General features: G+C 36.9%; 2 protein-coding genes across 6 annotated transcripts in view; both read right to left on the minus strand.

Moving 5' to 3' along the window:
• Window positions 1-4: 4 nt before the first annotated feature.
• LOC109100416 (cytochrome c oxidase assembly protein COX16 homolog, mitochondrial) lies at window positions 5-4179 on the minus strand. The gene is made up of 4 exons (XM_019113862.2): window positions 4045-4179; window positions 3286-3363; window positions 3060-3128; window positions 5-1277 (listed from the first exon to the last, which is right to left on the minus strand). Exons 1-4 carry the CDS (start codon window positions 4105-4107, stop codon window positions 1164-1166), a joined length of 324 nt encoding a protein of 107 aa, XP_018969407.1. The 5' UTR covers window positions 4108-4179; the 3' UTR covers window positions 5-1163.
• A 2263-nt stretch (window positions 4180-6442) lies between these two features.
• The window catches only part of LOC109100417 (alpha-actinin-1-like), a 29827-nt gene continuing 13003 nt past the window's right edge, over window positions 6443-23266 (minus strand). The window contains exons 3-22 of one of the 5 annotated variants that reach the window (XM_042737336.1): window positions 23069-23188; window positions 21405-21491; window positions 20974-21061; window positions 20751-20829; window positions 20581-20662; window positions 18844-18929; window positions 15972-16064; window positions 14973-15203; window positions 14721-14868; window positions 14488-14638; window positions 14215-14323; window positions 13912-14052; window positions 13054-13236; window positions 12754-12888; window positions 11496-11675; window positions 11264-11410; window positions 9808-9888; window positions 9526-9591; window positions 8304-8462; window positions 6443-7401 (exon numbers count right to left, since the gene is read on the minus strand). In XM_042737336.1, the coding sequence (XP_042593270.1) occupies window positions 7243-7401; window positions 8304-8462; window positions 9526-9591; window positions 9808-9888; window positions 11264-11410; window positions 11496-11675; window positions 12754-12888; window positions 13054-13236; window positions 13912-14052; window positions 14215-14323; window positions 14488-14638; window positions 14721-14868; window positions 14973-15203; window positions 15972-16064; window positions 18844-18929; window positions 20581-20662; window positions 20751-20829; window positions 20974-21061; window positions 21405-21491; window positions 23069-23188 (2525 nt within the window). In that variant the 3' untranslated portion in view covers window positions 6443-7242. Of the gene's footprint in view, window positions 7402-8303; window positions 8463-9525; window positions 9592-9807; window positions 9889-11263; window positions 11411-11495; window positions 11676-12753; window positions 12889-13053; window positions 13237-13911; window positions 14053-14214; window positions 14324-14487; window positions 14639-14720; window positions 14869-14972; window positions 15204-15971; window positions 16065-18304; window positions 18391-18843; window positions 18930-20580; window positions 20663-20750; window positions 20830-20973; window positions 21062-21404; window positions 21492-23068; window positions 23189-23266 lie in introns of all 5 variants that reach the window. The other 4 variants (XM_042737335.1, XM_042737333.1, XM_042737334.1 and 1 more) reach the window with 4 other exon arrangements.

The raw sequence follows: 23266 nt of genomic DNA on the forward strand, positions 1-23266 counted from the left end.
GGAATCACATTCACAACAGGCTTTAATGGACTAAGAATGTAGCAGCAATGTACAAGAATTCACATGTTTATTGGTTCTCAGATGTTGGTTAATGGTGCACATGGCATACAAGTAATTGTTTTAATCTCTGAAAAATGAGGACATAAATTCATTATTATATTTATGTCTTAAATTCTCCAGTCAAATGTTCAAATCTTTCCATTTTGGCAAAGTTCTATCCACCGAAATGTTAGTCATTGTGCAAATGTGTAAATAAAGAGAACTTACCACACACTGAGTTCCCAAGATGCACATTAAACTCACTGCACATCCAGAGATGTGTGAATTGAGGCGCTGAAAACACATGAGTAACACAGTGCCGCTCTTCACTCCGAAACACACTGCACAATAGAATTCAGCCTTTGATTTCAGAAATCACACTAAGCTATAATCGCAATTTCAGATTTATTTTGATTAATTGTACAGCCACATTTATGTATATTTTGCATTCAATTAAATTATTAGCTTTTCACTCACTCCAGAACCCAGAGGGACACTGCTAAAGACCAACAGTCTAAATAAGCTCATCAAGAAAGCATGGCCCTGGACTTCCGGAGGTTGTCGCAATAATTTCCAAACTGCTGATCATCATATTCTACACACTCCACAACATGCTTGCTGGAATGAGATGTACAGTGAGCAGTAGGCTGATCCAGCACAGGTGTACAGAAGGTCATTGATGCCTATTGCCTTTAGACTGTACCATTCACCCATCATGTGCACAGGCACCATTGGTTCTGTTTGCACCGCTGAAAGAGCAAGGGGTTTTATTCACTCAGATGCAGTACTGGGGCTTGAGTTATGCATTACTGTGAATGTGAACTGACATGGAATAATGGTTACAACCTTCCTGGTGCCATAAAAATATAGTATAAAAATAAGTGGACAGAGAGTCTGCTACACACATACCCAGCCACACAAGTGCACAAGGACATATATTTCCAGAAAAGACAACAAAGTGGCATTCCATATGCCAGACAGTAGAGTCCAAATTGGTCGTTTCTGATCTAGATATAATGTGATCGTGCTGATTTATTATACAGTGACAACCATGGTACACTGCACTGTTTTTATGGGTGTCTTACATCTGTGGGCCAGCAGGGGGAGTTTAAGGTTTTAGAGCTCTATGTGCCTTTATTGAGTGGAGCTCTCTGCTCCTCCTGGTACTCCTTCGAATCCTCCCAGGGACGTGGGCCACGAATGTTCTTCCATCCATCCAAGTCCAAATCCTTTAATTTCTGTAGGAATAAAAGAGATTATGCTATTTTTTTTTCAAAGCCACAAATCACATGCACAAACACACAGAAATGTAATAGTAATTGTCAGGTCTCAAAAGCTACAAAAAAATTCATAACAAATGCATTAAACTTTAATCAAGCTAATTTGATAAACGGCCTGGACGCTATGGTACATAAACTAAAGTTCAAAAATGTTGTTGAAAAAAGTATCTTATGCTCACCGAAGCTGCATTTATTTGATCATAAATACAGTAAAAATAGTCATGTTGGGAAATATTATTACAATTTAAAATAACACTTTTCTATCTGAATATGTTTAAAAACTTAATTTATTCCTGTGATGGCAAAGCTGAATTCAGTCTTCACTGTCACGTGATCCTTCAGAGATCGTTTTAATACGCTGCTCAAGAAACATTTCTTATTATTATGAATGTTGAAAACAGTTGTGCTGCTTAATATTTGTGTGGAAACCATGCTATTTTTTTTTTTTTTAGAATGAATAAAAGTTCAAAAGATCAGCAGAAATCTTTTTGTATCATTACAAATGTCTTTGCTCTCACTTTTGATCATCCTTGCTGAATTAACCCCTCAACTGTCACTCACATTTTTGACTTGAAAGTGCACTTTCCAAACTAAAATTTTTATAATTCATGAACAAAAACATTTTATAACATGATTTCAATGTACCATTTTCATGGTAATGCAATGTCTGATTTTAAAATGGGTTTTAAAGGATGAATTTTGAGATTTTAAGTTTTCAGTTGATATATATCATTTCTGATTATTTCTAAAGTATGACAGAGAAAAACGCAATGAAGAAATTCCTGTTATGATGTAGATTTTTGAGGGTGCACTTTTGTCATAAATTAATCTATTACTTTTCCTACATAATTCTAAACAAAAAAGATTGGTAAAATATCTATTTAGGAGTCTTAGACCTTTCCAACGATATATAGTTTGTCATGATTAGATAAGGATTTAGTGAAGTAAACGTAGGTGTCCCGTATACGGGACGGGGTGACAGTTAACAGGTTAAACCTTCATGACCCCAAAGAGAACACTAAACTAAGTACATTAGTTACCAAAGAGGAGTCAGCTACAGCGGGGTGTTTGTTTGTTTTATGATTCATGGAGGGTCAGTGTAAGATCGAAAATAAAATAATTAGGATGACACATGACACAAGTTAATATTTATCATCTAATGAACAGCTGTGAGATGAATCCATTTTCCTGGTTCCACTTGAGGGCGCTCTTCTACTACTGTCTGGCAGCAGAGGGACAGATTTAATAGCACTGTAACTTCTTATAATGGCTGCAAAGCTAAGAATAAAGTTTTTAAAGTCAAGGAGAATCACCATCGCAGTATAATGACAGCCTCAAACAACCACAGCCTGAAACGGAGATGCTAAATGAACCAAGTGCCATCCAGTGGACTAAGTCGAGACTAAACAGCTAACTAGACACCCGTCTAAAATAACTTACAGCATGCTAATTGCCGGGTCAGTCAGTCTCCCTGGAGAAACCTAGTTTTACGTGTCAACTGCATGATAAAACTGAGATTACAGTTTCCGAGTCACTCTGTGTCAGGTCCAAAGCTGCACCGGTTGCATTTAAGAAGCCAGATGCTTAACCATTAGACTACCACAACCTCACTAGCAAGTAAACATAACTTCCAGTCTGCAGCAAAACAGCAGATGGCTCTATAAAACATTATAGCACTATAAAACATTAGTGCACACGCACACACAGATTCTCCATCTATTCATCTCATTCTCTCATTACCTCATACTCATCCTGAAGGATGGCCGACTGTTTTTTAGTATTCACCCGGGCTTCCAGCGCAGGGTCCAGCTACAACAAACATGCAAACAAAAAATAAAACTGATAACAAGAAGGAAACTATAATAATGTTTTATTAAATTCCTGGCTGAAGTTCTGTCGGTGTCACTTGGCCTGTACATGAAAAGATTATATGACATTATATTTTAGTCTATGAAGTTTTACATACCTTCTTTTTCATCTTCTGCGCATCATATCTAATCTGAGTGAATTCTCTCAATCCAAACGACCCTCCAACAACCAGCAGCTTCAGACAAACATTAAATATGAGCAGAAATATGAGCACTAAGGTGTTTCATTATGTACAGGCAAAATTATTGATTTGACAAAGGCAGAAAGTTGACAACAGAACTTGTTAATATATTGCACACTAAAAAAAACTGTTACCATCGATATGAAAAAAAAAAACTTAATTATCTGAGAACATATTCTCTCATGTCACTCTATGCTTTAACTGTATTTATTTTTCATTGTTTTAGGCATCAATGACTTGCTTTACATAATGTTATCAAAGTACTGCGTAAAAATGAACACATACACTGATAAAACCCTTAACTAAAGTGGGGGGGACTTTACAAAATACTTCATTAAATATTAGTAATGTTGGACAAAGATTGCATTACTCAATTTTCAAAATAATAGACGGCAATTTAAACAACAGTTAGATTTAATATTACAATAAATAGTATTACTATTATATAAACCATGATTTCGGTCTAGTTATTACTATAAACATTGGTCTCTGTGGGGGCGGTAGAATTTGGCTGGTGGGGGCTACAGCCCCGTCAGAATTTTTAATATCCCCGGTTTAGCCCCATTTCTTTATGCAGCAACTCTGACGTCATCAATATAATTTATTTTCCAAGCACCCCCACATATTGGTCTAGCAATGACAGCTCATACTGCATACAAACACTACAGCGCTCACCAGCATCGGGATCCCATATTTCACTGTCCTGTTCTTTTGGAGTTTACGAGCTTGATTCCACATGTTTAGTTAATGCATGTAATGCTACAATTTCATATTAGCAAAGATAAAGTCAGTCGGACATAATTCCATAGACAGTAAAAGAAATGGACACAGCGACCCCATTGGAACTCAATTGAGACAAGTGAAGCCCGTTTTTTAGCGATTTTTAGAACTTCCGTTTCTGACGCGCAGACTCAAACTAAGCTTGATGACGTCAGCAACCTGTCTGACAGATGTAAAATCTTCTAGTAGCTGTGCGTGCAAACTGCCATCGTTAATCTTGCAGGAGACGGCGAGCTTGAGCTGGGAGTTATTTGGCCTGAGTGAGCAGGAGTAAGTATTCTGATTAATTATTTTGTATAGTATTTTTAAAATGTAACGCCAGTACGCCATATCTCTTGTCGTCTCCCCGATTGCCTGCGAGCTTCTCCTCCTGTCTGTACGGTAATTTCTCTACTGTGCGACAGAGAGTCGAGTGGTTATGACTCAATCGTTAGCCTATTTTTACAAAAAACTGTTTCTACGGGGCCATAATGTAACATAGAAGGTAATGGAGCCCTTTATACATTGTCGTGTATCTTTAGAAATAAATAATGGACAAATGGAGTCTTTAAACGCCTCAGAGGTAAAGTTATTCGCTGTCAAAGTGACCGCAAAAAATGAATGGGAGTCAATGGGATGCTAACGCAAGTGAAGTTCTGCTACAAGATGGCGGCACGCGGGCGGACTTCAACTTCCGGTCGACTTCCTTGCCCCCTCCACATGTTTAGTTAATGCATGTAATGCTACAATTTCATATTAGCAAAAATAAAGTCAGAACGAAGGTATTGGTTCCACTTCTTCTCTTCTTCTTTTTAATTTTTTAATTAGCGGAAGGCAACTACTTTTTAAGGTGCATAACTTGGTGGTGTACTGGAGTGTGGATCAGAGATTCGTATTTACTTAATTATAATGATATATATATATACATACATATATATATATATATATATACATATATATATCTACATATAATATATATACATATATATATATATATATCTATATATATTATATATATATATATATATACATAATATATATATATATACATACATATATATAACATACATATATATATATTATATATATATATACATACATATATATATATATATATATATATATATATATATATATACACTATATATATATATATATATATATATATATATTATATATATATATATATATATATATATATAAAACACCCTATAAATCTACTCATTAATCCAGACTCTTTCAGAAAAATAAGTACTTATTTGTATGTCTGCCCCTAATTTAATATATCCTTAAGACTTAAAACATTCACACCCCAGTCTTGTTCACCCCATATATTTCTTTAACTCATCCTTTAATCTTACTCTTTGCATCTTATATTTAATGCAGTGACAAATAACATGCTCCAGTACTCATCTTCCGTTCCACAATCACACAAACCTGAAGGATGATTTTTCAATAAAAACATTGTTTTATTTAGCCCAGTGTGACCGAACTTCATTCTAGATATTATAGTTTGCTCTCTAGTTCTTCCTATTGACTTAATTTTTCCTTCTGCTTGTCTTATCTTATATAAATGACTTCCTTAACTTTCTTCATCCCATTGTTTTTGCCATGACTTTATTATATTATTGGTTCCACTTCAAAAAAAATGAAATGAAATAAATGAAATTACTGTGTGTAAATTACAACTGAAAGCACATTTACAGGGTTTAGTTCAACTAACTATATTTAAACGTTTATTAGAACTTTATATTAGTTCTTTGTCATGGAAATCAATTTTCTAAATAAATGTAGGACTTTTTTTTAACAAAACATATAACTCAAGAAATCAGAAAATTTAGACCACATCTGTTAGCTTTGAGGTCATCTATCTATATGCTTGTGTACTCTCTAAATTTGGACATAATGCACTTTTCCTTTGAGGACATCTAATGTGAAAAATGCTGTCAGAATTGAAGTCCTATAGGTACTTAGAAAAGTCAATAATTTTCATGGTGTTTGTTAGTACATCACAGGTCAAAGAACACACAAAGCCAAAATGGAACATCAATATCTCTAATCAATGAACTTTATCAAAAGCTAAGAAAATAAAATAAAATGTGTACATTGTGTGAAAATATAGGACTTCTTATATATATTCTTCTGCACTTTCCTGTTTTATTAGGAAATATACAGCAGATTTTATTTAAATAGTGATAAGTCGAGTAAATAAAATGAATAAATGTTAAAATTAGTTATGAAAATAGATCATTGTCTCAAGTTAACACATTTCTCCATCACACAAGCAATTAAAAACACAAACACACAACTGTGATTGTTTCTTTATTTAAATTTTCATAATTTTGTAAAGTTTTTTTAATAAGGTGAAGAAAAATACCTTTTTTGTTCTGTATAATAAAATATGTTAACTTTATTCCTTTATGAAGAGGAAAAAAACAAAACAAAATAAGAAGTAAAAATACAGAAAACATTCCTCCTGGAAGGGAGTTTTTCAATGTTGCGCTTGGAAGCAGAAAGGGGAAGATCTGTTCATGAAGCCTGACCCATCATCAACAAGCATTTACTGTATGTAAAAAAGCGGATCAATCGTAACACATGGTCATGCATTATCACATAGGTCAGAGGTCAAAATGATGCTGCCTACCTCATGCTTTATGTACAGTATATTTGTAACTGTTTGTTGCATATTGTACATTTACACAGAGAAAAGAGTATCAGGACTGCCTGTCCTGTTTCCTATTCTCTCCTTCAATGTGACAAACACATAATTACCAAGTACGATCTTCTGACAAGCATGTGAAGGCTGCATCATTGTGACACAAACCCCAAGACAGGCTTCATGAACACAACCGGAGAAAGAACAGGAAGTTGTATATGGCACACAGGAAGGGCCTGGGCTGATAGGAGGATACAAAAATGAGCGAAGGTCATTGGGTGCTGCAGATGGAAGCTGCTCTGATGGGCTGATCTGGGACCAGGTTTGCTTGCTCTGCTTATTGGTGCTAGATCAGCACTGAAGAGCCACTTTTACTCTCATAGTGCGCAAGCTAAGTGTGTGTATGAATACGCATATTTGTGTGTTTGTATCAGAAGCAGGGTTGGCTGGGTCATGGTTCAGAGGTCACTCTCCCCGTAGAGGGCGGTGGAGAAGGACATGTAGTCAAGAGCTCCCGGGACGGCGTCAGGGCCGGTGTAAGGTGTCATGCGGGCGATGCAGTACTCGGCCTGGTCAGGGGGGAGCTCACGCCGCAGCTCATCCGCCAGGATATAGTTCTGGATGAGGAGAGAGTTGTTCAGTTGGCTTAATTAATTAATTAATTTAGACACTTTAAAGGGATAGTTCACCCAAAAATGAAAATTTGATGTTTATCTGCTTACCCCCAGGGCATCCAAGATGTAGGTGACTTTGTTTCTTCAGTAGAACACAAACCAAGATTTTTAACTCAAACCGTTGCGGTCTATCCGTCTTATAATTTAAGTGGATGGGAATCATGGCTAAAACATACAATAAAACTAAAAAAAAACAATCACAAACAAAACCAAATTATACCCTGTGGTGTCCTCCTGAGCGCCTTCTCAGCAGCAGGCGTCTTCTTCTTCTTGCTTAAGTGCATTACCGCCACCTATCTCTCAAGAGGACCACTGACACTCCTGATTGCGATTGTAGATAGAGTGTCAATGGTCCGATTGAGAGATAGGTGGCGGTAATGCACTTATTAGTCTGCGATCCACCATTAAGCAAGAAGAAGAAGACGCCTCATGCACCTGCTACTGAGAACCCATTCAGGAGAGTTCTACCAGTTCGGACATTGCGTGAATCAGAGGTAAAAAACTATATAAATAGACTGTTCAGTTTCTTGCACAGACTGATTGTTTTGTGTCTTTACACATCAATGTATCATCATGAGCCGCAGGGTTTAATTTGGTTTTGTTTGTGTATGTTTTTTTTAAAACATACAAAACTAAAATAAAAAAAAAAAAATAAAAAATAAAAAAAAAGAGTGATAGACTGCAACGGTTTGTGTTAAAAATCTCAGTTTGTGTTCTACTGAAGAAACAAAGTCACCTACATATTGGATGCCCTGGGGGTAAGCAGATAAACATCAAATTTTAATTTTTGGGTGAACTATCCATTTAACACTGGGAATTTATTTTTTTGGATGTTGTATATGTACCTTGTCTCCAGCAAGCACTTTAAAGGAAGCCATGACCTGATCAGCGGTGTCCGTGTCGGCCGTCTCGCGAGACATAAAGTCAATGAAGGCCTGGAATGTGATCAGTCCCAGTCTGTTAGGATCCACAATGCTCATGATGCGGGCAAACTCCGCCTCTCCCTACACACAGAGAAACATTTCTTAAAAATCACTATGAAAACAATATGAGAGATCATTCCTCACTGGTTTTAGCATAGTTAATGCTATTTTTTTTTTCAATACCTCTGTTTTATTTAGAGATAATGGTCTAATATACCTGCTTTTAATCCATTTCCTTACATCTTGATATATGTAAAATCTCAGCTTTTCCAGACTATATACACCATGTTAACTTTCTGCTTATAACAGTTTTTTTAATCCATTTCCTTACATCTTGATATATGTAAAATCTCAGCTTTTCCAGACTATTAATAACCACATTAGTGTTGTTACTGTTAATTAAAAATATTGCTAAAACTATGAAAAAAAATACTTTCATTAACTGAAATAAAGCTGAAGTAAAATAAAGTATAAATATTACATGAAAACTTAAACTTAAAAAATAAATATGTAAAACTAAAACTGAAAACGATAAAGCTATTTGTGCAACAAACCAGTACATTTATGAATAGACAAATAATCAAAATAATATGATAACCTACACCAGTTTGCTGCATCAAGAAGCATTATGGACTGTTTTGTACAGCTAAAATAATTGGAAGCGGCTGTAACCAGCCGTACCTTGTTGATTATAAATCAGTTTTTCTAAGTTATACCATGTAGTAGATATAAATCCATAGTTATCTCATGTAATAGATAGAAATTTCTACTTTATCTTCTGTTTATAATGAGTCATATAGGGATTATAACGGGACTATAATCCAATGGGGTTTTTTTAATAGTTCATGCTACTTTTTCCAGAAATACTTACTAAAATAATAACCCACATACATGTAACTAACCCAACAAAATCTGTCTGAAACCAGATGATAAATCTGACTTACCAGATAAAACATGGAGATTAAAACTGCTTTACCATATTATACCCCATGTTGATCATAAACCTCTGATTTTCCAGGTTAATGCACTGGGATTATTAATATCAGTTTCAGATTCAGATTAACAGTTACCAGTAATACTTAACATTATCCATGGGGACTACAACCTGATCACAACCCATGGAGATTTGAACTCTCTGCTTTACCATATTATAACCCATGGAGATGAGGCAGGCTCTGAAGTCTTCTGCATCCATCATGCCTGTTCTCTTCTACAGGAACCCACCAGGGACAAACAGAACCAGGTAGTAGTAGAGAGAAAGATGAAAAAGAGCGAAAGAGGACGGGAGGAGTATAGGTGAAGGAAGTCATTTTAGAGTAAGGTTTGAGAGAAAACGAGACAGAATAGAAAAGAGTAGAGAGGAAAAACAAAACAAAAAAAAGTGTGGTTAATGGTTGAACTCCCTAACTGGTGTTGGTGTGTGTACCTGTGCATCGTTCCCGATATCGAAGCCCAGACTGATAAGGCAGGCTTTGAACTCCTCAGCGCCCAGTGTGCCCGAGTGGTCCTGGGTGTCAGAGCCGTGGGCAGGGTCAGAGGTCAGCAGCGTGGACATGCAGTACACACATGGGAGGGGTGAGGGAATGTCATGCAGACATGTGGAGGGGTGGAAGAGGGTCCATGCAGAAGTGAAAAACGAGACAAAAGAAGAGAAAAGTGCACAAACGTTAGGACAAACTGTGAAGTACTGTGCCGTGAGTGAGGACAGAGAGTGATTGTGAGGACAGATCTGCTAAAAACTGTGCCCGTTGTGCTCTGTTAACTATGTTGTGCTGTTTAACCGATGTTAAGGTGTCTTGGGTAGCACTGTGTGGGTTTTTAGTGCAGCGTTAGGTTTCAGCGTGGCAGCCTGTAATCTGGGACTTGTGTGGGTGACATATACCATAATTCCACTCTATGCACATCAGGTCAATTATACAAACGCATTGTTATGAAAGTAAAAACTTGGATATTTGTGCATTTTGGCAATTTTGAATGCTTATAAGTCGAGTACTTAAACAGGACAGGAACCGCAATGTACCAGGCTCGTGCTCCACTTAGAATAAAAAAATTAAAAATGATTTAAAATTCAATCAAATTATGTTGAATATTATTTAAGGTTGCTAAAATGAAGTAGAACTGGAATTTGATTTTAAAAGAGGAAGAATTCAAAGGAACTGAAAAAAAGTGTTGTTGGTCTTGTCTGAATGTTTAAAAAAGGCTTGAAGTTTCAAAGTTTTTAGGCCTTCCAGACTTGGACCAGGATGGAAAAACATTTCATTTCCCAGAATGTCATTACCTGCTGAATTTCTCTGAAGTGTAATTTAAGTTCTACTTTTTGTCATTCCAATTCAACTTTCTATAACTCGTGCCCAATTCAGTTGATATAACATCAGCTAAGAGGGAACCATTTTTTTCTGTTCACACCAGGAAAGATACCTATAACAAGAAGTACATTAGCGCCCACACCAATGTACGTTAATGGTGTGTTTATTATAAGCAAGTGCTAGAAAAATGTTTTCTGCAGCTTTAAATGTCAAGCTCTTTAAAGAATGATGATTACTGACTGGAATACCGATTCAATCTATTTATCATTCATCAGCTGAACAAAAATTAGTATTAAAGCGATTTAAATATCATCCCTTTGATTCCTTTTATATCAAAAAACTACTTTATTATTTATCTTTATTCTTTTGTATGAATGGGCCTGCAAGGTACCACACAAAATATTGTAGCAGCCAATCATAAAATTAAAAAAATTTAATGTTTTTAACTAACAAAAAGTTCTGCAATTCTCTGTTGGTTCCCACCCAGATGAAGTGACCGAGTTACGGTCTCAGATGTCCTACTGCTCTTAATGACGTTAAACTGTGGTGTTGGGGACTGTGCGGTGTGATACTGACTCGATCGAAGTGGTTGAACGAGGCTCTGAACTCATTCATTTGTTCCTGGCTGATGCCTTTGGCGTCACGGGTCAGAATCTGGTTCTCGATCTCGTTGATGGTGCGAGCGATGGTGGTGAGGAGCTGCTCCCAACCTACACGGATGTGCTAGAGGAAGAAAAGAGACTTCAGGAACATACCCATTAAACCAGGAGGTTTGCAAGTAAGCATTTGTGATTTTACGCGTGTATACCTCCATGGTGTAGTTAGTGTGTTTGTTGTCAAATATAAGCGCTTCCTGTATTAGTTGATGGTCTCCCTCTAGCTGGTCGATCTTTGGTTTGTAGTTTACAATGCTCTTCTCATACTGCCGAAGGTGGGTCAGCTGATCCTCCAGGGTCCCATGCATCTCAATAGAGATTCTGCCAATTTCCTAAGCACAGAAAATAAAAAATAAAAATACTAAAATAAGAGGCCACCCACATTCCTTACTGAATCTTTGCCCCAAGGTTTTTCCTGCAAAATTTTTCTCCAGCCACCCAAATGTTTTTAAGAGCTTGTTTGGCAGTATCTGAAGCAATTTCCTCTAAGATGATTGTTAACATATGTTAAATTTTAATCTGGCCAAATACAAAGTAGGGCTAGTTATAATATAGGGCTAGTAATATTTTAACTTACATAAGGTTTTTTTTTTTTGTTTAACTTCCCATAGCATTTTAAACTAGAAAGTCCTGTATCTACTTTACTCCAAATGGTTAGTTGATCTATAATATATCTTCGTTACCAAAAACATGTATTAAACATTAATATTGCAGGATTCAGAATAGAAAGTTTCAAAGAACCATATTTATTTGATTAATTGAAGTCATTTGTAACATTATAAATGTCTTTACTGTCACTTTTTCTTCAATTTATTGCATTTATGCTGAATAAAGGTATTAATTTCCTTCCAAAAAAATGGTAGTGTATAGCCCATTAATTTCCTTCCAAAAAAATGGTAGTGTATTAGGCACTTTGGGCCGGTACTCGTGTGTTTCCACTGCAGGAACCAGGATCTAAATAAAGTTCTGGGTAGTAGCCAAGGTGAGCTGACTGACGTTATCAAGTACACTGCTGTTTGCAGAATTACCGGACTTGCGTCGTCCCGTCCGTGGGACTTCACACCCCTGAGTCAAACTCGTGAAGTCTGAACTACAGAGAACGTCCAAAATGTGGATATTTGGTATTGAGAAATGTGCGCAGAGCTACATCACCAGACTATTTGCCTATTCTTCACTGTATTTTAGATAGCTATTGAAACACAGACAGCAACATGTCTGGGGGAAAAAAAGTTCCAGGGACAAATTGTTGCAGGTAATTTCGGTGGAAAAGTGGCTTATGTAAATCAACCAAATTTGCTCGTGTCATCATGTATGTAAGCTAATCAACAAGGACATTTTTGACATCTTTTTTTCTCTGAAATACCCTAAGAGAATGTGATTCATTTTCTGTTAGTAGAACTTATGTCTCACCTCCATCTTGGTCTGGATCCAGGGCCCAATGACATTTGCCTGATTAGCAAACTGTCTGCGCAGTCTCTCATTATTCTGCTGACGAGCGTGTTCTTCTATCAGGGCCTGATCTCTCTGGGGTACTAACTGCCTCACCTGAGAGGACAGAGAGAAAAGGGAGATTAGAAGAAAGCATTATGGAGGTGAATTAAACAACTCTCACTGTTCCCATTTTCTTACATAATTATGTATAACATGTCACATATTTGTCTGAAAACTCTGATTCCCTTCTGTTTGTCCTGCTCAAATGTATTTTCTGACCTTATCCCATTTGGCATTGATCTCCTGGGGGTTGATGGTGGTGTAGGGGTTGGTGCCAGCCATGTTGACGTGGTATGTCTGCACTATTTTAGCAATTTCATTATGGATGCCCAGGATGGCCTGTCGTTCCTTATCTGCCTCGGGCAGTGTGGCTTTAAACTGCTCATGGGCTGTGCTGAGTCCCTGATATGATAAAAAAAAACACACACAAGAGAGGTGATATAAAGAGAGGTGATATTACTTTTCTGCAACTTTTCAATTTTCACTCTTATATCAACTTTTATGTGAAAAGCACCAGAACACTTCACAGTCACATTTGAAATAAACCAAATGGACAGATGCATGGATGGATGGATGGACAGACAGATGAGATAATTCTGTGTTGTCCCATTCATTTTAATCATTTAATTAAATGTATAATAATGAAAAATAATGTCTAATCAATTGAACTCATAAAACAAATAATTTAATAATTTATTAAAAATGTAACAATAGTGCCCTAGGATATATATGCATTATTTTTTTCTGAATTCTGGATTCTGTTTTAATTTTTTGGATTCTAATACACGCTTATTATCAAAAACAGTGGTCAAATTAATGCATAAAACTAATTAAGCTTTTAAACTGTAATGAAATCAAAAAGTAATAATTCCTTTAAATTCTTGGTAAACAACAGAAGTTTACAGTTTAAATTAAAACATGGGGAAAAAATGTGATATTGTGTAATATTCCTTAAAAATACTGAATGTTATTTTCATAGGGCCCTTATGAGAGAACAAATGGGAAGACAGATCAACAGATATACTGCATGAATAAATGAACATGTGAATGGATGGATAAAAGATGAATGTACAATACCTGTATCTCCTCAATGGTGTGGACGATAAAAGTGTCCTGCAGGTCTTCCATGGCTCCCTCCATCCAGTTGTTAAAGGGCGCCGCCCTTTTGGCAAACTCCAGGTACAGCTGATCAATCGTTTCTAACAGTTTCTCGGTCCTCTGAAGAAAGAGACAGAGCCAAAACACACATATGAGTGCAATGCACTTACAGAACAAAATCACAGTATCACAGCATGCCACCAAAGAAGCAATACTGCCCTTTCCTGCAGGTCAGAGTAGAAAGGATTAATTCCATGGGGGTGTATGATAGAAGTGTTTTACCTGCAAGGCCTCGCTGCGTTTCTGAGTTAAAACCCCCAGTGAATCCCACTGATCACAGATCTGCTGACAGCGAGCATTTACACTGGGAGAGTCATAGTACTCCAACTCACTAGAGACAGAACGAGAGGGAAACTATTAAACTACTCCAACAAAAGATTACAGTTTATGTAAGATAAAGATGAAATGTTATGTGTGTTCTGCTTCAGAACAAAACATTTAAACTATAAAGCATGAAGCAATGTCTGCATCAGATCTTTTGGTGTGTTTACTGACTTCAGCTCCTGTGCGATGGCAGCGATCTGTTCCACTCGGTCCTGATGAGCTGCAAGGTCACTCTCAAACGCCTCATGCTTCTTCAGCAAAGCTTTGATGTCCGAGAGGGATGCAGTCTCGTAGTCTTTCCGCTGCAGCATCTCCTCCTTACCTACAGGGAGCAGCAAAAATCAGGCATAACCTAGAGAAAATGAGGAACTCAGTTCTTATAAACCAATAAAAAGAAGTGTTACCGTTAGTCCAGGCCTCATGGATGGCGGCTTTTTGGCGGAATTTCTCTGCAAGGTGGTCGAGTCTCTCCAGTCTGCGAATCTCATTTAGTAGCCACTCTTCATAACCTTTCTCTGCTCCCTCAAGACTTCCCCAAGCATTGGAGATATCCTACACACACAGATGATTAATCGAACATCACAGATACAATTAAGAGAGTTGAATGCTCTGAATCCTGGGGAGATACTTAGGTTGTAAGTGTGTTAGGTTCTCACCGAGACCATCTTCCCCTCTGAGGGCATGAATGCAGGCCGGTTGCTGAGGCGGAGTTTGGTCTGCAGTGTGTTGAAGTTGATCTCCAGCTGACACTTCTCCTGAACTTTGGGTGGTTTGTGAAGTCGTCGGTAGTCCCGGAAATCCTCCAACTTCTGCTGCATGGCCTGCATGGTGTTCTCTGGAACACGGTTCTCCAACCATGGGATTGTTCTGCGAATCCACTCCAGGAGCTAAAGAGAGCGAGCGGCAGAAAAAAACAGGGGGGGAAACAACAAAAACAGAGGGAAAAAAAGAGGATAAAACATTGGAAAAAGTTGGAAGCAAACAGAATGAGATAAAGGAGGTAGAGAGAGAAAAAGAGAAAGTTTTAAATATGGTATATATCATTTTGTATTACGAATTTGACGTAGGGTTCACATAATTGAAATAATACATTTCCATGACTTTTCCAGTCATTCTGGATTAATTTTTTTTAATTTATCTGAGTTTTGGTTTTATATATATATATATATATATATATATATATATATATATATATACACACACTTTGTAATAACACTGTATATATATATATATATATATATATATATATATATATATATATATATATATATATATATATATATATATAATATAATAGTAGAATTATTTAATTTAGAGATTCCTCTCACAAATATTGATTTGCTAATTGAATATTTTAAAGCTGAGCATTACAAAAACAATGAATTTTCAGTACAAAAAGTTCCATGATCCTTTAAGTTTTTCTTAATTTCCATAGATCTGCATGGTCTGGAAAGCAGAATTTTAAATGCCCTGTTTTCCGTGACCTTAACAACACTGCAGAGTAAATGTGCTAGGCATTAGCCGAGTTTCAATTACTGCAACTTCTCACTGGCCCTAAATGAGCACAGGTTGAGACAACAGGAGAAGAGAGGCGGGGAGAAGAGAGGAGAGGAGGATGGGAGTGAACAGGAGAGAACATGAATGATTGTGCTCACATCACTGGCCAGTTTCTCATAGTCTTCCATCAGTTGCTCGTTCTCCTGATTAACAGCCAGGACTTTGCAGATCCGATTGGCTGCTGTCTCGGCCTGAGGGGTAAAGGACAGAGTGAATCTGCTTCTGTTTCTGTGGAAACCACATCAGCGCCATGGCAACGCCATTAAGGTTCTGTGTGTTTAAGTGTGTAGAGGTGCTCAAGTCACTTTATTACCGTTAAACAAATGCAATCAACTGCTATGTCAATATCATATAACCCTTCTGTGCGTGTTTAATTATAAATATGTGTGTTTTTAGAGGGCGGGGGGGGGTTGGGGGTATGGAGGTAAGGAAGTGAATTGCAAGTCTAAAAGCCAGAAAGGAAGAAGAGAAAACAATGATAAGTTCAGTTTAGCGCTGTCAGTGACAGACAGAGTTCAGGCAGTGACTCAGTTTTATTCTATCTTAAGTATGCTAATCTGAAATGTTGCTTATGTTTTTTTTTTTTTTACCATTTCTGTTGAACAGTGCAAAGGTTAAACTTTTTAATAAAATAATTTAAAAACACAGTTTCAGTTTCCATTGTTCAGCTGAAAAATAAATAAATTAATTAATCAAATTTTTGATACTATTGATGCTATTTTTGCATTTTGTGTGTAAAATAAAAATATAAAAGAAACATATTATAGAAAATATTATTTACATTTAAATTGATTACGATTAAAATCCAAAAATTAATCAAACAAAAATGTGATATTGCTTTGTACAAATAATATTGAACTGACCATCAAAATATCAAAATTCTGTCATCATCCACTCATTATCATGACACTCCATGTATTATTGGTACTCCATGTTTTGTTTTGTTTTTTCTATGGAAAACAGAGTCTGTGACTGTCACCAAAACAATATAATGTCGTCTTTTCTAATTAAATTAGCTAGTTTGGTCAACATACAATTACTGGGCCATAATGACACTAAGTTTTCTAGAAAAAAACAAATATTGCATACAACAATAGTGCATGGGTGTGGATGTGAGGAAGTTTTTCTGAATGCAGAACTGTCTGATGGGTTTACAGTCAGACTCGTGCCTGACAGGATCTGAATGTGCAGAGAACACACACCCAGCACACAGAAACTATTTATCGAGGGATGTTAGTCATCAGCTCAGAAACACTCACAAAGAGTTGAGGAAACCCAGCAGGATGTGATGAATCAGCACAGTGAAGTAGTAACTTTCACCCTGTTGGTGAGAAACGCTTTCTCTGAATGAACTATTACTTTCTAAAGTGAGTCTATCTGAACTGATTCAAACACACAAGTCTGTCTAAACTGATTCAGAATTAAAAAGTGTAAACATTATTTTGTGGCTTGACTGGCTTAAGGCTCAAGAGCTTGTCTAAGCTGATTCACTGCTGAGGAAATGGCTATTGATTTTAAACTAATTTTCTGGACTAATTCTGTACTTACACACAATGAATTAGGAACAATAAAAGTCATTTGAATAGGAACAAACCGACTGTCCCATTGAAGCTTCCTGCTGAAGTTTAACTGGAGATAATCGTCAATGTGTATTTTGATATGTAAAGAAGGTTGACGGTTTCTATACCAGAGCCCTGAGTGTGCGTACAGATGTGTGGAGAAACAGAGCTAGGTGTGTTATGTAATATTACAGCAGGGTTGCCATGGAAACAGCCAGAACTGAGACAAAACCCAGGAAGGAAAGAAATGAATATCACAGCCAAACAAGAAATAATTAAGAAATCACAATGAAGTTTCAGAGCAGACAGGTTCTAACGCATCAGTGAGATCATAAAAAGAGCAGGTGTGTTCTTGACCTGTAAGTGACATCATTCAAAACTGACCTCCCCACAATATCCCTTGTGAAAAAGAAGTTTGCTTAATTGTAATGTGCACATCAAATCTTAAAAGTACATTTAAAAAGAACTGTACTTGCATATAGCAACATACTTGCAATATTAATGAAATTAAGTGTACCTAAAGATATTATGTTTCTTAACAGACTTTTAAACACAATTTTAAAAACTTTCATTTAACTGCAAATAACATGCAGTTAAGTGTTTGAAAACACTGCATGCAATTTGCACTTAAGAACATTCTTTTTAAGGTATATGATTTCCGTAATAAGTACTCTTTTTAAAAGTATGCAAAAAATATCCCTCTTTTTCAAAAAGGAGTTCAGGTTAGTGAAGAACACATCTCTTACATTTCTTTATTGGCACTGCTTTTTAGGGTTCTGATGAAAGTAGAGATCTGATTGGCTGTCTAGATTTGACTGGGTTTGTGATGTGGAAGCTTGTGTCCTGATTGGCTGATGTCTGTCTGCGCTCACCTTCTGTTTGCCTGAGAAGGCATGGTAGTAACATGACACATACGTCATGATGGCCTTTTCATCGGGACGCAACGTACTAACGATATCTGCCCAGGGAAAGAGGGAGCGGGAACAGAGAAGAAAAGGAGGTGGAGAGGAAGAGAGAGAAAAAAAGGACAGCGTAAAAGACTGCATAGACACAAAGGCAAACAGGGCACAATTCTACAGAAATGATACAAGGCATGAAGAGGTCTCCAGGAAGTCTCATTGATTCCGGGAACGTTTGAGTATTGTTTTAGGAGACTGGAGTGGAGACACACTCATGCCTTCATCATGCCTTCATTTCCATCATGCAACAGGTGGAAAGACTCATGCAACTGTAGGCGGAGCATGAGCCCTGAGGGGCGGAGCTTAGCACTGCAAAGAGTCAGAGAGAGGCAGACTGTTAGGAGAGTAGGAAAACACGACAACCAGTAATCACTGCTACTGGTGATCACAAAACCCAGTGAGCAGAAACAGAGTGAGGGGAGGGACGCATTGGAAGGGGTGCCCTGCGATACCTTCTGCGCCCCAGAGAAGGCATGGTAGAAGCTAGAAACGTAGGTCATGATGGCCTTCTCATCAGGACGGGCCGTACCAACAATATCTGCAGAGAAAGAAGGGGGTGATATTAAAGTAATGAGAGAATAAATTAATAATCAGAGCACATCACACACACTTCAGGGGCCCAACTGAGGTGACTTCCTGTGTAAAGAAAGCATTGTTAATGTGAATGGATATGAAACTATTATAGTCAACCTAAAATTAAGCTAATCATTAAAATGTTTGAACAAGTTTTGACTGTACTGAAGGAAATACTTTGAGCAACAAATGCTTCTGAGCAACAAAATAGTTGTTATAGTTTTTGGTAAGTTTAGGGTTTTGGTTTTTGTGTAAATGAAATGTTCCAGTACAGCCACTTGGCACTTTTCTCCTTTGTTGTATATCAAATGTTTAGATACAAATTATGCTGGTTTTAAGGTCACCAAGGCAACATTATCTAGCTTGTGGAGATACATTATACAATTTCCAGCTTTCATTACAAATTAAAAGATCAATTAAAGGAAAATGTAACATTTATTGATATAATAAACATGACATATTATAATAAATAAACAAATATTAAGAGGGAATTATAATAAATAAAATAAGTATAAACACTATAAATGTAAAAATGATAAAAATATTTATCAGTATAAATCTTTTTTTTCCTGGGACGTTACACTGTTTCTGGGACTGCTACACTGTTAAAAAAAAAATTTGTGTGTGTGTGTGTGTGTGTTGGGGCCAGTAAAAATTTTAATTTGTTTATTGTTTTCTATCTGTGTGAACTGTGTACAGTGGCTTTATGTTTAAATAGGAAGTTGCAAGAAATAAAAAAGACAGTTCAGTATGCAAATAGATGTAATAACAAAGACCCATTTAAATTCATTATGCAAATATTATTGCCATCTCACATGCTAAACATTCTATCAGTATAAATCAATGAAAGATTTTCTAACTTTGATCTTAAATTTGTTTTTAAAAAAGTATATTTTAAGAACAGAACAACAAAGCTGTATGTCAAGTGGCTCAGGCTGAAATCATTGCACAAGTTTTATACTTAGGATTTTAAAATGTTTGAGGAACATGAATCTAGCGCAACAGTGCAACAATCTAAATGTGACCCTTTACCACAAAACCAGTCTTAAGTAGCACAGGTATATTTGTAGCAATAGGCAAAAACGCATTGCATGGGTCAAAATTATCGATTTTTCTTTTATGCCAAAAATCATGAGGATATTAAGTAAAGAACATGCTCCATGAAGATATTTTATAAATTTCCTACCACAAATATATCAAAACTTAATTTTTGATTTGTAATATGCACTGCTAAGGACTTCATTTGGACAACTTTAAAGGTGATTTTCTCAATATTTAGATTTTTTTTTCACCCTCAGATTCTAGATTTTCAAATAGTTGCATCTCGGCCAAATATTGTCCTCTCCTAACAAACCATACATCAATGGAAAGCTTATTTATTCAGCTTTATAAATTATATGACTGGTTTTGTGGTCCAGGATCACAAATAATATTCTAAAAATCCTTTCTAACAGACTATGTTAAGGAAACATCCACAATCATGCCTGCAGTATTAGGGTGAAATTCAACCTACACACATACCTGGAGTCCTCCTACAGCTCTATATTTAGACAGAGGTCTAACCTAATTTCACAGTGAAGTGGAACAGAAATAAACCTGTCCTCTACATGTCTCACCTTCTGCATCCAGCATCTTAGGGATGTCCAGGTACTTTTCAGCGACGTCAAAGGCGGTGTTCAGATTAGTCATTGGGTCGTCCTGAGTGAGAGCAAACATCGAAGCATGGGTCATGGTCTTTCATACTGCTGGTCTCTATATGTGTTAAGGGGTTCTGGTAATGTCTCACCTTGCGCAGTTTACCGTAATCAATGAGCTCTGGACGATGTCTGTGAATGAGTGCACAGAAGCCCAATCCATCCTTCCAACTGACAGGGAGAGAGACAGAAAGAGAAATGTAATATTTGATGCTGTAGCTCAGCATTCAGTTCCAGTATCTGTCAGTCTTGATCTTTTCCCATCATTCACTCTGCTTCTCTCTAATGCTCATTTCCTGTCTTGTGTCTGCTCACCTGATGTGGAAATTCTGGATGTTGACATTTTTGTAGGGAGCTGTTTTTCTCTGGCACCACAGCAGCAGGCCTTCTTTAGCTGAGGTTTCTGCACACACACACACACACACACACACACACACACACACACACATCAAATGGAATCTCAGGAGTGGAAAGATAAAATTGTCATTTAAATGTTATTCCTGACATAACCTTTGTATTAAACAACGAATATTCAGAAATCCAAAAGAACAGAACTGTATTTTTAGTCAGTCATTCTGTTCACTCTCGTGTTATTTAATACACACAAATCAACTGCCTGCCTACTGCCTTTTTTTCTTCAAGATCTAATGCATCACTTAGGCTATAAACTGAAAAGTATGTGTGTGTGTGTGTGTGTGTGTGTGTGTGTGTGTGTGTGTGTGTGTGTGTCTGATATTTATATATACCCTCCACTGAGATGTCCTGGATGGCGAAGCGGAGGATAATGGTCCAGATCATCCCCAGAGTCATCTTAGCGTTCCCATCAACAATCTCTGAGCAGAACAAACACACACACACCAGCATCACATTTACTGTAACAGCTCAACAATGAGATCATTTTACAAACAAAAGCCATATCAGAACCAGAAAGCAGCTTATATAATTCAGATAATTCTGCACTGACAATGAATTAGACTTCTACTTATTTTCTTTGATATGAAAACATTGTAACTAGGGTATATTGGTTTTTGTTGTATTTTTTATATAAAGACTAAATAATGTCTGTATTCACTTCTAAATGCCAAAAGTTTAATTTTTATTGTTTGTTTTTATTTTTTTTACACATAGATGTGGATGGGAAGTCCATGTTTAATTTTCTTATTCTTAAGCTAATCTCATAATACACTCCTCACATATCCCAGTAAGTGTGTGTAAGTGTATCCCGGCTCTGCCAGACACACACACACACACACAAACTGGTAACAGTATTTGACCAAGGCAAAGGCTTTGGTAGATGGCTAATCTGTCTGGAATGCTGCTCTGGATTATGCATAGACAGAGAGAGAGAACAGCTAACATGACAAATACACACACACTATTGATAGGTCTAATATATGTGTGATACTGCGAGAACCAGCAACTCGCTTGGGGACATAGAAAGTGTCCGTAAAAGATGTAAAAATGATGGCTCTACCACCAGTAGCACTTTCGTGCAAGGTGTAGTTACAGCACCATAGATATATACAAAAGTCCACGAGTGATGGCGTGAAAAAAATATATATACAGTGTAATCACAAGACAAAAAAAATACAAAGTGACAAAGAAACAACATACTGGAAAATAAAGACGAAAAAGATAGATAAAAAATAGGTTGCACGCAATATTTTCCAGTAACCTCTGTACATATATACAATAGCCATATATTACAAACACAAAACCTCATTTCAACATAATTAAAACAGAATAAAACCAATAATATAAATGACTGTGGTTTTCCAGCCAATTATATAAATAACTGTAGGCCAATTATATAAATAACTGTAGTTTTACATTTGTCAGTCTTTAACCTGTATGGCCAACAATGACGTCATAAGCAGCTGACGCTCAATCGCTCGGTTTTACCAGCGCCACCAGCAAGACTGATAATGCCAAACAAACATGGAACACGCAACATAAATGAGACAATGCATGTAGTATGTATGATCGGGATGAATCTGGGACAGGGTAATGTAATGTGTGAAACTGTCCATGGGCTGTCAAGATGGCGTGTACACCCGCTCGGCTGGCAACCAAACAGAGGGGAAGGGAAATCAGCGTGGTGGATATGTGTGTGTGTGTGTGTGGTGCAGTAAGTGTGTGTGTGTGTGTGTGTGTGTGTGTGTGTGTGTGTGTGTGTGCTGTACCCAGCGGGGATATCTACTTCATCCCAATATGTCAGCTATAAACTGCATGTCTAACCTATTTAACTGTATGGAATGGGGAGGGGCTTCATATGACATGAGATACATGTACATATCACATACAGGCAGAACGTCTGATAGTCATTGATCTCACATGCTGAAACACTGAACTCATGACCCCAGAAGCCTGCAGGATATAGGTCACTGCTAAAGTGGGGGGGGGGACCTACCCTCTGCTCCAATAGAAACCAGTTTGACTCCTTTGCTTGCAATGAAGTTCAGAGCTTTATTCACATTGGAGATCTTATGGACTCTCATCTTTCCTCTCTCTGGTTTGGCCAAGCGTTCTCCTACAGAGAAAGAATTTAAATATTACAAAATATTACATCACACACAACATTCTGCCCTCAGGTGACTTACACATAATT

Source organism: Cyprinus carpio, chromosome B13 (genome assembly GCF_018340385.1).
Source record: "Cyprinus carpio isolate SPL01 chromosome B13, ASM1834038v1, whole genome shotgun sequence".
Classification (NCBI taxonomy): Eukaryota; Metazoa; Chordata; class Actinopteri; order Cypriniformes; family Cyprinidae; genus Cyprinus; species Cyprinus carpio.